General features: G+C 44.4%; 1 protein-coding gene across 3 annotated transcripts in view; it reads left to right on the top strand.

Moving 5' to 3' along the window:
• The window catches only part of LOC105480113 (kelch like family member 6), a 69769-nt gene extending 59077 nt beyond the window's left edge, over window positions 1-10692 (top strand). For all 3 annotated transcript variants that reach the window (XM_071091358.1, XM_011738579.3, XM_071091359.1), the window contains 4 exons: window positions 743-980; window positions 6421-6623; window positions 8017-8230; window positions 8496-10692. In XM_071091358.1, the coding sequence (XP_070947459.1) occupies window positions 743-980; window positions 6421-6623; window positions 8017-8230; window positions 8496-8797 (957 nt within the window). In that variant the 3' untranslated portion in view covers window positions 8798-10692. The remainder of the gene's footprint in view (window positions 1-742; window positions 981-6420; window positions 6624-8016; window positions 8231-8495) is intronic.
• Window positions 10693-14078: the final 3386 nt, after the last annotated feature.

Here is a 14078-nt window from a genome sequence, read left to right as displayed (position 1 = left end):
ATCTGAGAGCACAGAAATGATTACAAGCAGTCTACAGAGGTTGTGTTACTTCTCCAAGGTCACATGGCCACAGGTGATAGAACGCTGGTACATTTGACTTTCGAACCTCTGCTCTTTCAGCAGGGTTCAAATACCCATAGTATGGATTTCTTCACTGGTTCAAAGCTCTGAAAGGTCATTTACTGTATGTTGGAACCAGCCTTCCTCCCTCCCTGGCCACACCCTGATTCCTTCTAGTTCTTGTTTCCTAAGTCACTGAATGCTCGTAGGTCATCACTGTCCAGGATGTCTCTTCCAGAAGGCTGATGGTGAGCAAAGTCTGAGGTCTCATCAGGAAATTAAAGCCAAGGGGGAATGGAAAGTAGCCCAAAATGAAATTCCAGGATTTAAGGTTTCAGACTAGGCAGGAGAGGAAAGGCAGGAAGGGCATCTGATGGTACATAGACCCCGATCTCTTAAAACAGCAGCAAAAACAGGTAACACTTATTGAGTACCTGTTATGCACCAGGCCCTGGGTGAAGCACACTCTCTACATTATCCCATTTAATCCTCACAACACACGTATGAGGTAGTTACCTCTAATATCCCCATTATACGATGATGAAACTGAGGCTCAGGGAGGTGAAGTCACATGGTCATACCATGGCAGATGTGGGAATTGGACCCAGCTCCTAATGGCTCCATAGCCCGAGCTCTGAAACTTTGTGTTGTCCTGCCTTTATGTGCCCACATTGATTTCCAGATCATTTCGGAGCGCACCAAGCCCAGGATGCATGAGTTCCAGTCTGAGGTGTTCATGATCATCGGTGGCTGCACGAAGGATGAACGGTTTGTGGCAGAGGTGACTTGCCTGGACCCCCTGAGGCGCAGCCGCCTGGAGGTGGCCAAGCTCCCGCTAACAGAGCATGAGCTGGAGAGTGAGAATAAGAAGTGGGTGGAGTTTGCATGCGTGACGTTGAAAAATGAGGTCTACATCTCAGGTAAGCTAGGAGTCATGTAAAGCCACAGCAAGCCCCAGTAGCACTACATATGTTCCTGAGTGGCAGCCAGGCAACCATCCTAGAATTACTGTGAATTGGCAATGATCTGGCTCTGACTGAGACAGGATATGGACCCAGGAGCTCAGGTGGTCTTATCTTGGAGGGTACATTGCTCCTTAATAAACACCAAACTGAGCAGCATTGTGCTATTCTTTTCTTTTCTTTTTTGAGACAGAGTCTCGCTCTATTGCTCAGGCTGGAGTGCAGTGGCACGATCTTGGCTAGCTGCAACCTCTGCCTCCTGAGTTCAAGTGATCCTCCTGCCTCACCTTCCCGAGTAGCTGGGATTACAGGTGCCTGCCACCATGCCCGGCTAATTTTTGTATTTTTAGTAGAGACTGGGTCTCACCATGTTGGCCAGGCTGGTCTTGAACTCCTGACGACAGGTGATCCACGGGCCTCGGCCTCCCAAAGTGCTGGGATTACAGGCGTGAGCCACCTTGTCTGGCCAGCATTAATAGAAAACCTAGAGAGGAGGCAGACAAGTCCAGTCCTTCATGGAAAAAGAAGAGGGAAAGTGGTAAGGGTTTATTCAGTGTCTGCTATAGGCATAGGCCCCTGAGCTACGCAGTGGGAATTCAGTAATGAGTAAACACGTCTGCTCTTCCCCCAAACCTGAGCCCTCCCATGTTTATTAGGTTGTACTTGGGTATACTTCAGTAGGACCCAATACTTTTTCATTAGGAAAATGTTTGCTTCAGTATTGATAGTTACTTTGTGTCTGTCTTTCCCATTAGACCTGAAGTTCCATGAGGGGTAACACTATAGCCCCTGTACCTAGCACTGTGCCTGACCTCCGGGTAAATGTTCAGTAAATATTTATTGAATGACACAGTCTCAACCATCTTTACTGAGTAGTAGATACATTTATACTTTAATAACATTTAATTGTTTGCCTCTCACATCAACTCTGTAAGATAGGGGTTTTTAGGGTAGGAGAAAACAGAGGCACAGAGAGATTCTTGAACATACCTAAGGTCGCACACTGGTAGGTGTCAGGCAGGACTTCAACCCAAGTTCTGAGCCTAACGACCACGCTCTCCCCATCACATCAAAAGCCACTTGGCTCTCCCTGGGACCCTAAGGAAGGAGACAAGCTTACCTTCCCCTTTCTTACAGGCTTTTCTCGAATCTGAACTTGTTGAGAGGAAAGCAGCACCCCAGAGCATGTTTCCTCCAAAATCAAGGACAGATCGTCCTTTGGATGCATTCATATCATTGATTAGGTTCTAGCTTTCTTTTCATCTTGCAGAAATTTTTTTTAATTTTTTTTTTTTTTTTTGAGACGGAGTCTAGCTCTGTTGCCCAGGCTGGAGTGTAGTGGCATGATCTTGGCTCACTGCAACCTCCAGCTCCCGTGTTCAAGCGATTCTCCTGCCTCAGCCTCCCAAGTAGCTGGGATTACAGGTGTGTGGCACCACATCTGGCTAATTTTTGTATTTTTAGTGCAGTCGGGGTTTCACTGTGTTGGTCAGGCTGGTCTTGCACTCCTGACCTTGTGATCCACCCGCCTCAGCCTCCCAAAGTGCTGGGATTACAGGTGTGAGCCACCACGCCCGGCCTTAATTGTTGTAGAAGATCCAAACAACGCAGAGCAAGTAAAGTAAAATAGGGCAGTTTCTCTGTGCCATCACAATTCTATGGGTTTTCATTTTTTACAAAAATTATTTTCTATTTGCTCAGGGTAAATAATTTTAGCTGCTGTTACAAATCCTAAGTCTCAGTGAATTAACACAATAGTATGCAGGGGTCAGGGGGAGGACGGTCTGCTCCATTCAGGTATTCAGGAGCCTAGGATCCTGCCATCTTGTGACACTGCTTCTTCCTACATGTGGACTTGATTTAGGGATGAGAAAAACGCTGAGGGAGTTGAGAAGTCACACCTGCTCACAAAAGCCTCAGCCTGGAAGGGCCATTGATTTTGCTCACGCTCCATTGGCAAAAACTAGCGACATGACCTCCCTTACCCTCCCCTCACCCCGTCTAGGTGCAGGGGCCTGGGAAATGTAGTTTAGCTATGTGCCCAGGAGGGATCAACAGGTGTGGTCATCATAGTCAGTCTTTGTCACATATACTACACGTGTTATTCTTTTTCTTTCTTTCTTTCTTTCTTTCTTTTTTTTTTCTTGAGATGGAGTCTCACTGTTGTCCAGGCTGGAGTGCCATGGAGAGATCTCGGCTCACTGCAACCTCTGCCTCCCAGGTTCCAGCGATTCTCCTGCCTCAGCCTCCTGAGTAGCTGGGATTACAGGCACGTGCCATCATGCCTGGCCAATTTTTGTATCTTTGGTACAGAAGGGGTTTCACCATGTTGGCCAGGCAGGTCTCAAACTCCTGACCTCAGGTTATCCACCCACTTCGGCCTCCCAAAGTGCTGGGATTACAGGTGCCCACCAACATGCCTGGCTAATTTTTGTATTTTTGGTAGAGACGAGGGGTTCACCATATTGACAGGCTGGTCTCAAACTCCTGACTTCAGGTGATCTGCCTGCTTTGGTCTCCCAAAGTGTTGGGATTACAGGCGTGAGCCACCGCGCCTGGCCCAATTTTTTTTGTGTTTTAAGTAGAGACAGGGTTTCACCATGTTGGCCAGGCTAGTGTTGAACTCCTGACTTCAGGTGATCCGCCCACCTCAGCCTCCCAAAGTGCTGGGATTACAGGTGTGAGCCACTGTGCCCAGCCCACATGTTATTCTTTTGTCATAAATTTATTGTTCACTTTTTAATGATACAAGCAACACCTGAAAGCATGCTTGTTATACACAGTTAAATCAACAGAAACTTTTACTTCAATTAACAATATCATCTGGACATGATGACATGTTGGTTTAATGGATATACATATTAAGTGATATAGTTACTCATGAAAAGCACATCATGGGAGCTTAATTACGCTGGCCAGTATTATCACTACTGTTATTCTTTTAACCAGCTATATGGCAGTCTACCAAATGGATAAACCATAATTTTTTTAGCTTTCTTTTTTTTTAAATCTCCTTAAAAAATACTGCAGTAGGCATTCTTAGACACATATTTTTTCATACTTGTGCTGCTACTTGGAAAGTTTCCTGGAAGTGGTCATATGTGAATTGAGAATTTTGTATATATTGTGAAATCGTCCTACAGAAACGTTGTACCAATTTAACAGTCCAATCAGTGATGAGTGACAGTGCCCGTTTTCTATATCCTTGCTCACGATTTCTATTGTTAGTCATTTAAATTTTTAATAGACTAGAATGTTTGAATTTATACTCCTAGGTCATTAGTGAGGTTTAGCATAGTTTATATATTTACCAGATAATTGGATTTATTTTTTAAAATTATCTATTCATACTCTTTGACAGTTCCTATCAGTTTTTGTCTTTTTCTTAGTAATTTTTTGGAGCTCTAATTATATATCCTTTGCTATTTGTGTTGCAAATATTTTCTCCTAGACTGTGGCTGTTTTTTAACTTTATATTTATATACTTGTTTTCTTTCCTATACAATTCCACATTTCATGTCACGCTTAGAAAACCCCTCCTAACCCCAAGGCCATTAACATAATATCCTATACATTCTCCAGTTACTTCTATAGCAGTAACATTTGAATTTTATTTTAAATGTAATGTAAAATAGGTATCTAACTTAATTTTTATCCAAATGAACAACCAGTTGTTCTAATAACATTTATTTAATGATCTGTATATATTTTAGTCTGTTTTTGTGCTCTTGTTTTTAACTGATCAGTTTGTCTAGTACTGCACTGTTTGTATTAGGTTAGCTTTTTTGTATATTTTAATACTTGATAAGGAAAGCCTCCTTCTTCACTTTTCTTTTTCAAAAGTTTCTTAGAAATTTTTCCAAACTTACTCTTCCCAGTGAAATTTAGAATTATCTCATCAAGTTCCCCCCAAAAGTCCTGAAGGCACTGAGTATATAGATTAACCTAGGGAGGGTTGACATCTTCACAATAAGGTGTCTTCTCATTTATCATTTATGCACACCATATGCTTTCTTGGTTTTTTTTTTTTTTTAGTCCTAAAATAAAATCATAGGTTTTAATAAAGTTTGCATATATTTCTTTGAAAATTTACAGTTATTTTATATTTATTTATTTATTTTAAAATTTATTTATTATTATAGTTATTTTATATTTATACTTTTTGACACTACCTAAATAGGATCAATGTTTTGAATAAATGGAGACCTATTGAAAGGTACCCCACCCAAAGAAAAATGGCCAAAGCATATGAACAAAAGATTCAAGGCAGAGGAAGCTCCGCTTCCCTCGTAGTAAGCAAAAACCAAACTGACAGAGTTTTTCTCCGTCAGTCTTAAAAAAAAAAAAAGAAAAGAAAGGCAGAAAACAAAACCACCAGCACCAGCAAAACGTGGGTATGAGGAAAAGTCAACCAGCACAGCTGCGGAGCGTGCCTTGGCTGCACCTGTAAAAACTCAGGGTGCACATGCCTTTGGCTTAGAAAACCCACTTCTGGGTTCTGCACTAGAGAAACACCCCGACACAGAATGTGGTCAGTAATGTTCACTTCTCCACTGTTGCACAGATGTAAGTCTGGAAAGTAAATCTTTGCTTTAAGTAGTTGGCAGTACTCTATGCTGATGGGAAAATGGAAACACAAAGCTGTAAAATATTTGATTAAAATCACCAAAAAAGGCAGTTCTCCTTTGTCTTTGTCTCTTTCCCCAGCTGCTGAATTACTTCTTTTCTGTTTTTTAAGAGCGTTGTCTTCAAGAAAATATTTACCAGATCACTCTCAAATGATCTATTGTGAGCATCTCGTACTTTTATAACAAAAATTAATTTAGAAATAGGATAAATCCCACTGACCTTTTTATACAGATCAGAGAGACACACCAAGAGAATGTTGTACGATTTCTTAGTGATTTTTCCAGGTCTGTATCTTTGCTTTTTTGTTTAAATAATTAAGTAAACATAGAACTTAAGCTGCCATGTAATTTGCCTTCTGCACAAACCCCACTGTCCCCGCCCAGCCTTGCTTCCTGCTCCTTGTGAGCGCAAACACTGAGTCCAGACTCCCTCTGGCCCCTACCCACCCAGGCTGGCTTGGATCCTGCCCCCCTGAAGCCTTCTTGGGGCCCTGCTCACTTAGCCACCTCTTCTCTGAACTCTCACAGCACTGAGGTGGCACATGACATAGTGTCATGTGCCACCTCATCATCCCTTCTGTCTCTCCCTGTTCCCCTGCGTTTGCCTCATCTCCCCTGCCAGACAGCACACACTAGCCGGGTTTCTTATATCTCCCCTCAGGGTAGGGCTGGTCTGGGGACTTGGCACTTTTGGATATGTGGGATATTATGGGAGAAGCTGTATTTCTGACGCATCTGATGGTTTCTTAAATGCTTTGTATCTCTTGCAGGTGGCAAAGAAACACAGCATGATGTTTGGAAATATAATTCTTCGATCAACAAGTGGATTCAGATTGAGTATTTAAACATAGGCCGCTGGAGGCATAAGATGGTGGTGTTGGGTGGCAAGGTTTATGTTATTGGAGGCTTCGACGGCTTACAGAGAATCAACAACGTGGAGACCTACGACCCCTTTCACAACTGCTGGTCAGAGGTATAGGAGACGATTTCTACCAGTAACTGCCTGTATTATTACTTCAATGCTTTTTTAGAAAGCTTTGGAACGTGCCTACCATGGTGGCCAGCTTTCTGATCACTTTACTCCCAAGGAGAACATTTTTGGTGGCTCTGAGCTTCCCTCCTCCTAGGAGCTATTGCTTCAGTATCACTGATCAAATCACAGAAACAATGTCCTTCCAAGTGGTGAAGGTCTGTGTGGGCACCTGTCCTAATTTGGACAGAATTCCAGATGTGGACGGAGGCTCACCCTGTCCTTAGATGGGAGATCTCTTGGTCTGCATGTCTTGACGTAGAGTCTTGTCTCCTCAGATGCCTTGTCTCCTATTCTCCGCACTGGACACATGCGGATCACTTTACTATACCGTTTATGAACCCAGAGTGATTTGGTCGTGTTAGAAGTCATCCCTTCTTTATTTTCCCATTGATGATGAGCCACTTGCAGCCCTGCATGTCAGACTTATCAATGCAACCTCAGGTGTATATCAGACTCAGGAAAAGAAAAGCCACCTCATCTCATTTCCAAGTTATTCCCAATTTCAACTTTTCTTTTTCCTTATCAGATCAGATGTCCAAGCATGTTCCAGCTTAATGGAGTGTACAACACAGTCATTGTAGGCACAAGCAAAGGTTGCCAGGTCAACACATCTAGCCAAGACTGTCAGCCTGAAAAGTGCTATATTGAGAGCCCTTAATATTTATGGGGAGCATACCTAAGATCTTCTCAAAACAAGCCCAGTCACAGAGCTGCTCCGTGATCTAAAAGGATCCTGCAAATAAATGGGCAAGAGGCTCTTGGAAGTCTCCTTTAGTGTCCTGGGGTTCATAGGGTAGAAGCACACATCTGACTTAATCTCAAAATCCTCAGTGCTACCCTATAATGGAAGAGTCTGCTTACCTGTGGCCACCTCAAACCCGTATACCAGCTTTTCTTCCTAGATATAAGCACCAAGGAAAATCAATGCTGGTACATAGTAGGCACTCCATAGATATTTTTTGAGTGGATGAGCACATGAACATATATGAATATGCATGTATAAAACATCATTTTCCTCCAACACTGGCTGATTTCATCTGTATAAACTTATTCTTACCTATACTCCTCCTTCCCTGAGAGCTGGATTCTGGGAGAGTCTGGCATATCCCAACACACAGCTTGCTCTAGCTTGCGTGGAGCCTGGAGGGAGGGTGAGAAATGCATGCTTTCATTCTTGCTGTGTCTTCAGAGGATTCAAGCCTACAGGCCTTGTGACTTTAGGCAAAAGATGCCCAGTTCTGTGTCCCGGAGCTCTGTCCTGTATCCTGGGAGTTACTGCAGCAATCTGGGCAGCATGACTGACAGCTTCTTCTTGTGCCCTGTGCCTCTACAGGCTGCACCCCTCCTTGTCCATGTCAGTTCCTTTGCAGCCACCAGCCATAAGAAGAAGCTCTATGTGATTGGAGGAGGGCCCAATGGGAAACTGGCCACAGACAAGACTCAGTGTTATGACCCTTCCACCAACAAGTGGAGTTTGAAGGCGGCCATGCCGGTGGAGGCCAAATGCATCAATGCAGTGAGTTTCCGGGACCGCATCTATGTCGTTGGTGAGTAATGGCTTCTTATTGATCTGAATGGCTTAGAATCTGATTAGCGCTTGGCTGCAGCACGTCAAGGGTGTGTCGCGGTGTCTCCACTGCTGGCAACTCACTGCCCCTAGGACCCACTCTGGCTTTCAGAAGAGCCGTCAATTGACTGTTTCTCTTGGCAAGAGGGTAGACTTGGCCTAACCAGAAATTGAATTTTAGTGGTTAAGAGGGAAGAACCCAGAAAAATGGAGCGATGCCCACCGAGTTTCCTCCCTCTCTTCAGGTGGGGCCATGAGGGCGCTGTATGCCTACAGCCCCCTGGAAGACAGCTGGTGCCTGGTGACCCAGCTCAGCCACGAGCGGGCCAGCTGCGGTATCGCACCCTGCAACAACCGGCTCTACATCACCGGCGGGCGGGACGAGAAGAACGAGGTTATCGCCACGGTGCTGTGCTGGGACCCCGAGGCCCAGAAACTGACAGAGGAGTGTGTCCTGCCCCGGGGCGTGTCGCACCACGGCAGTGTCACCATCAGGAAGTCGTACACGCACATCCGCAGGATCGTGCCTGGAGCAGTGTCTGTCTGACAGCAGGATGGGGAGCTGGAGAGCCCCCCAGATCCTCAGCGTGCCTGCCTCACCTCTCACCCTCCTCCAGCCCCACTTCAGGCTGCAGGCTCGAGTTTGAGGCCATGCATCAGGGGATCCCCTTGACTCACTTTGGGAGAACCTTGGAAGTCACAGTTTGGGGTCACTTGAGACTGGCCAGGAATGTTTGCATGACCTACCTCAGGAGGGGAGGTGAGGAAGAGTAATATTTAGTATTCAGGACCCACCCACCCTATGCCGGCTTCTGTGCCAGGCACTTCCTTGTATGGGTTCATTTAACCTGGTGAGTGGCTCTTATCACTTCTAGTTTACAGGTGAGGGAACAGAGTTTCACAGAGGCTAAGTCGCATGCCCCTGATCACTCAGATAGCAAGTAGCTACCCCAGGAGTCTAAAACCCAGGTCTTTCAGCTCCGAAGTCAATGCTCCTTCCACCACGCTGCCTATCTCAGGCAGGAAAAACAAGCAAAAAACCAAAAACAAAACCTGGCTCATGCCAGGCGTGGTGGCTCACGCCTGTGATCCCACACTATGGGAGGCCAAGGCGGGTGGATGACCTGAGGTCAGGAGTTCGAGACCAGCCTGGCCAACATGGTGAGACCCCCCGTCTCTACTGAAAATACAAAATTAGCCTGGCGCAGTGGCAGGCTCCTGTAATTCCAGCTACTCAGGAGGCTGAGGCAGGAGGATCACCTGAACTTGGGAGGTGGAGGTTGCAGTGAGCCGCGATCGTGACACTGCACTGCAGCCCAGGCAACAAAAGTGAAACTCTATCTCAAAAACAAAAACAAAAACAAAGACAAAAAAACTTGGCTCACTTCTTGTTTCGGCAAGTCTGCTAAAAGATTCACTCAGCACGGCAGGGAAATAAAGGTGTTTCCTGTTTTCTTTCCTTTTCTTTTTTATTCTGCATCCTCCCTCATCCCCACCCTTTACCAAAATTTAAACCAAGGAGTCATTTGGGCTCCTTGCCAAGAATATCTCATAGGTTCTTCCACTTGAAAGGTCTGGGGGATGGGTTTGGGAAGGCCTGTTTGCTTTGAAAGAGATGAAAGATGAAATACTTGTGTTCTGTCTTTTTTTTTTTTTTGAGATGAAGTCGCCCAGGCTGGAGTGCAATGGCATGATCTTGGCTCACTACAACCTCTGTCGCCCTGGTTCAAGTGATTCTCCTGCCTCAGCCTCCTGAGTAGCTGGGATTACAGGCACCTGCCACCACACCCAGCTAATTTTTGTAGTTTTAGTAGAGACGGGGTTTCACCATCTTGGCCAAGCTGGTCTTGAACGCCTGACCTTGTGATCCGCCCTCCTCGGCCTCCCAAAGTGTGGGGATTACAGGCGTGAGCCATGGAACCGGCCTTTTTTTTTTTTTAAATGATCATAAGATGGCCCATTTTGGACCAGAACTGTCATTGCCAGACAGAATTGTACCTTTAGCACAGTCTGGTGCCCTGGCCTCTTAGTGTTCATCAGTTGTACTGCAATTTAGCAAAGATGTTTCTAGAGACTTAAACTACTGTTTTATTTTAAAAAGTAAACACCTGAACACAGCTGGCCTCCACAGGAACGACAGATTCTCCTTGATGGTACACTTTCTAGTTTTTGGACAGTGATTTAGGTCCACCTTCCTGATACCCCATCCTCCTGAAGCCTTCGTTTTCAGGACTTTTAAAAAGCACTTCTAGTTGTTTTTTTGATCAGTGTAGCTCAATTGTGACTTAAAGAACAGAATCTGTCCTTCACTGTAAGAGCTAGAGCTTTCAAATGAGCTCACTGGAAATTCATTGTAATCCCCAAGCTGGAGAAACAGGTTAAGAGATCCTGTTTCATACGCTGTATTTAAAAAGCAACAATGATAACAACATAGTAACTGCATTACCCAATGGACTTTATTTTCATCATATGATTTCAATTCTCTTTATAGAGTTTTATTTCATGTCCAGTGTGGCTTGTTCTTCTCAGCCGTTTGGGAAGTTAGAGTTATTAGAGTTGACAGTGAACTTAATTTTCATTAAACAGTCATGGTTAGAAGAAGCTAATATTTGAAACAGATTGCAAAAACTTGAAAAATTACAGGTGAGATTTCTGTTTGTGCCAGATTATTGAAGATAAATATAAATGTTTGTTGGTGTGTGAAAGGCTCTGTGCCTTAGAGGCATGACAGTTCAGCTCTCTGCTGTGGAAAGTAACACAGGCCAATAGAAGCATATTTGTGGAATTTTAGAACAAACTATGGCTGACTCATGAGCACTATAATAACCATCAGGAAGCTCCCAACTGAAACAATGTAACAATGTAATCTAGTTCAATTCAGCAAACATTCATGGAGTGCTTCATGTCTGCCAAGCCTTGAGGACACCCATGAATGGCAAATCTCCACGCTGGACACTCGATATGGGTAAATAGGCCACCAGTTAATACTTTTGTTTTTCTTTTCTTCAAGTTAGCTAAAAATGAGATGTATATGAAGTGATGAGGCTGGATCCAAGTCTTGATTGCCTTTCGGGGGGTCATGGTGGTAAGCTGTGCAGTAAAGTCAACCAGTGGCTATTGCTTACATGTTTGTCTTTTCAAGGAGCAGATGGTGGTCCTTTGATAAGACCCATTGGCAAACTTCGTGCCTATCAGCAGGTCAACCCTATGCTGGGAAAGTGAGGATTTGGGATTTCTGTGCTATAAACCTGACTCTAAATGTAGGACCCAAGTTTCTGGACTACATCAGAACACCTAAATGAATCATGGAAGCACTCTTTATGATTTTTTACAACACCAGATATGCAGGTGAATTGTGGAAAATTTCATGTAGCTGACACTCAGGAAATGGGGAGTCGTAATAATGACATGGGGTAGGGAACAGATACACCTTGTTAGAAGATTGAGGGTTCTGTATTTGAAGCTGCCAGTCTGTAGCTCTTCGAGAAAGAAAGTTCAAGTCATTTGGGGTAAACTTAAGTATAGTCATCAGGATTTTAGCTTCTAGCCACTAGCCAGGGATGAGAGCTTCTAAAATCTAAAATTCATTCTAAGAAATAAAGACAAACACATTTGCAGGAAGGTAACTGTTATAACCCACACAATCAGTAGGGGGAAAACCAAGCCGAGAATTAACCCAGGGACAACCCTCGGACTCAGGCAGGACATGGCAGGATGTTCTGGCTCAGCAGACTGGAGATTGAGGCAGGGCCTGCGAGTGGACAGAGCACCCCTGGCTGGGAAGAAGATGGGGTAGAAGGAGGTCAGGTTCCAAGGGTGCGGGTCTGGAAAATGATATCGGAGGCCCTGGAGTTTGTGAGCTTGACTCTAGTCCCAAGAAGGGTAAGGGAGAATAAGGGTAAGGGAGAATTCCAGGCAAGGAAATAAGGAAGGAACCCACTTCTTAGAGCAGAGGCACGAGTTAGAGCAGGCACAGCATTTGGGCCAACTTGCTGTGGGGCCTCTGAGCTGCTCAGCTGTGTCTCCTGTCCTGGAGGGAAGGTGGCCCAGAGTCTTTGGTGGAGCGGAATCTGTAGATGAGGTTGAGGGACTCCAGTTGCCAAGGTTGATCTGAAACAGGCAGGGTGCTAAGCTTATCAGAACACCAGCAGATTCATGTTCTCTTCTTAGCTTTCATCTATTCTGGTCTCAATGGCTTCGGAAAACACACACATACACATACACTGTGTCATTGAACTCAAAGCAAACTATGCTCTCAGGGAAATACAAATATCATGTTCTTGTAGCTGTAAAATAGTATAGCTTAGCTATTTATAGAAGTTTTTGAGGTATTGTTGTTATTTACTTGTCCTGTTTTATTTTGAAAAATGAAAGCACTCAATAGAATTTTTAAGGTTGATAACACCACAGTGATTTCTTATGTAAGTCCCAACTTGGAGTTGCAAAATCATTTTTTTCCCTTAATACCTGGGTGTTGTATTAGATCTCATAATTTGAAGAGTCAACCTTTATAGAAATCCACATATATCTCAAATATGGCTACTGCAAAACCAGTTTTGACAGGTCAGATTTTCATATGTATAGGTATAAATAGCCAACACTCGGTGAACAAAATCCTTTAAGCATTTTGGTTACATAAAGTTGTATATTTTCAGTGATCAAACTAAGGATATTGTTTATAGGTTTTAAAAACCAAACCAATTAAGTTTTTATTTATTCAATAAAATATGCACAGAACAGATGCAAATGTGTTATATACAATCATGAAGTGATTTTTTTTTTTTGCTGTTTTTGGTTTATATAAATAAGTGGTGTCTGAACAGAAATTAATTTAGAAGGTGGAAATTTAAAACCTTTCAGTTGGTTCATGGGACTTTAGATAAGTTCATAGGTTAAAATTCACCAGGTTTGATTTATGGAATGTCAAACGGTAGACAGTTTTTCCCTCCCTAAAGATGCATTGCCTTGCTGAGCAAGCTTTTACCAACCCACATGCAAACTGCATGACTCTCCTCTTGCCTGGCCTCATCTCTTCATACAGGAGACCCCCTTCTAGGTTTTTGATTACAGGCCTGACCTCTTAGCCCGCCTCCACCATTGTTCCTGTGTTGTCTCTGAAGCCCTCCCTGGCCTTTGCTTCTCAAATTGGGGCGCATGTAACTTGGGGTATGAGACTTCCCTCTAATCACTGGAAACCCTGTTATCAGTTTAGTTTGTTTTGGTTATAATGCAAGAGTCCTATGTATTTGAAAAGGAAAACTGAAGCCTTTAAAGAAATCTGGGGTCCCATGAATAGCTTCAGACCTTTCCCTCTGGGCCTCCCCAGAAGTAGATGTTCTGCCTTAGGAGCTCTTGGTGGAAACCCTTGGAAATCACAGACCCAGCTCCCTCACTGGTGGGGAGTGTTCTGGAGTGATCTTGGGCCCTGGGTCTGACTGCCACTGCACCAGCTGTGAGTCAAACGGAGTTTTGACCTTAACTTTGCTGCTGAGCCTTCCAATTTCTCCACTGGGTCTAAGTGATCATCTCAAGTCTGGGCAGTTTGGCCAGGGCCAGGCATCTGCCCAGCTTTTCTTAGCGCCTCCCCCTGCACCTGCTGCTCCCTGCTGGTGTATAGCATCTCTTGGACCAGTTCCTTTTCCCTGGACATGCAGCCTGCATACAGGACTCAGTTCTCTCCCGCCCTCTGTAGCCCCATGCCTCATATTCCGTTGCTGCACGTGGCCACAACTGAAGACTCTTGGTACTGGGGATGAATCCAGGTCCGGTCCCACCCTCCCCAGGCTCCCCACCATCAGCGTGGCTGCTTACCAGTCACTCTGTTTTTC

The sequence above is a fragment of the Macaca nemestrina genome, chromosome 2 (assembly GCF_043159975.1).
Source record: "Macaca nemestrina isolate mMacNem1 chromosome 2, mMacNem.hap1, whole genome shotgun sequence".
Classification (NCBI taxonomy): domain Eukaryota; kingdom Metazoa; phylum Chordata; class Mammalia; order Primates; family Cercopithecidae; genus Macaca; species Macaca nemestrina.
This window is presented reverse-complemented; position numbering and strand designations above follow the sequence as displayed.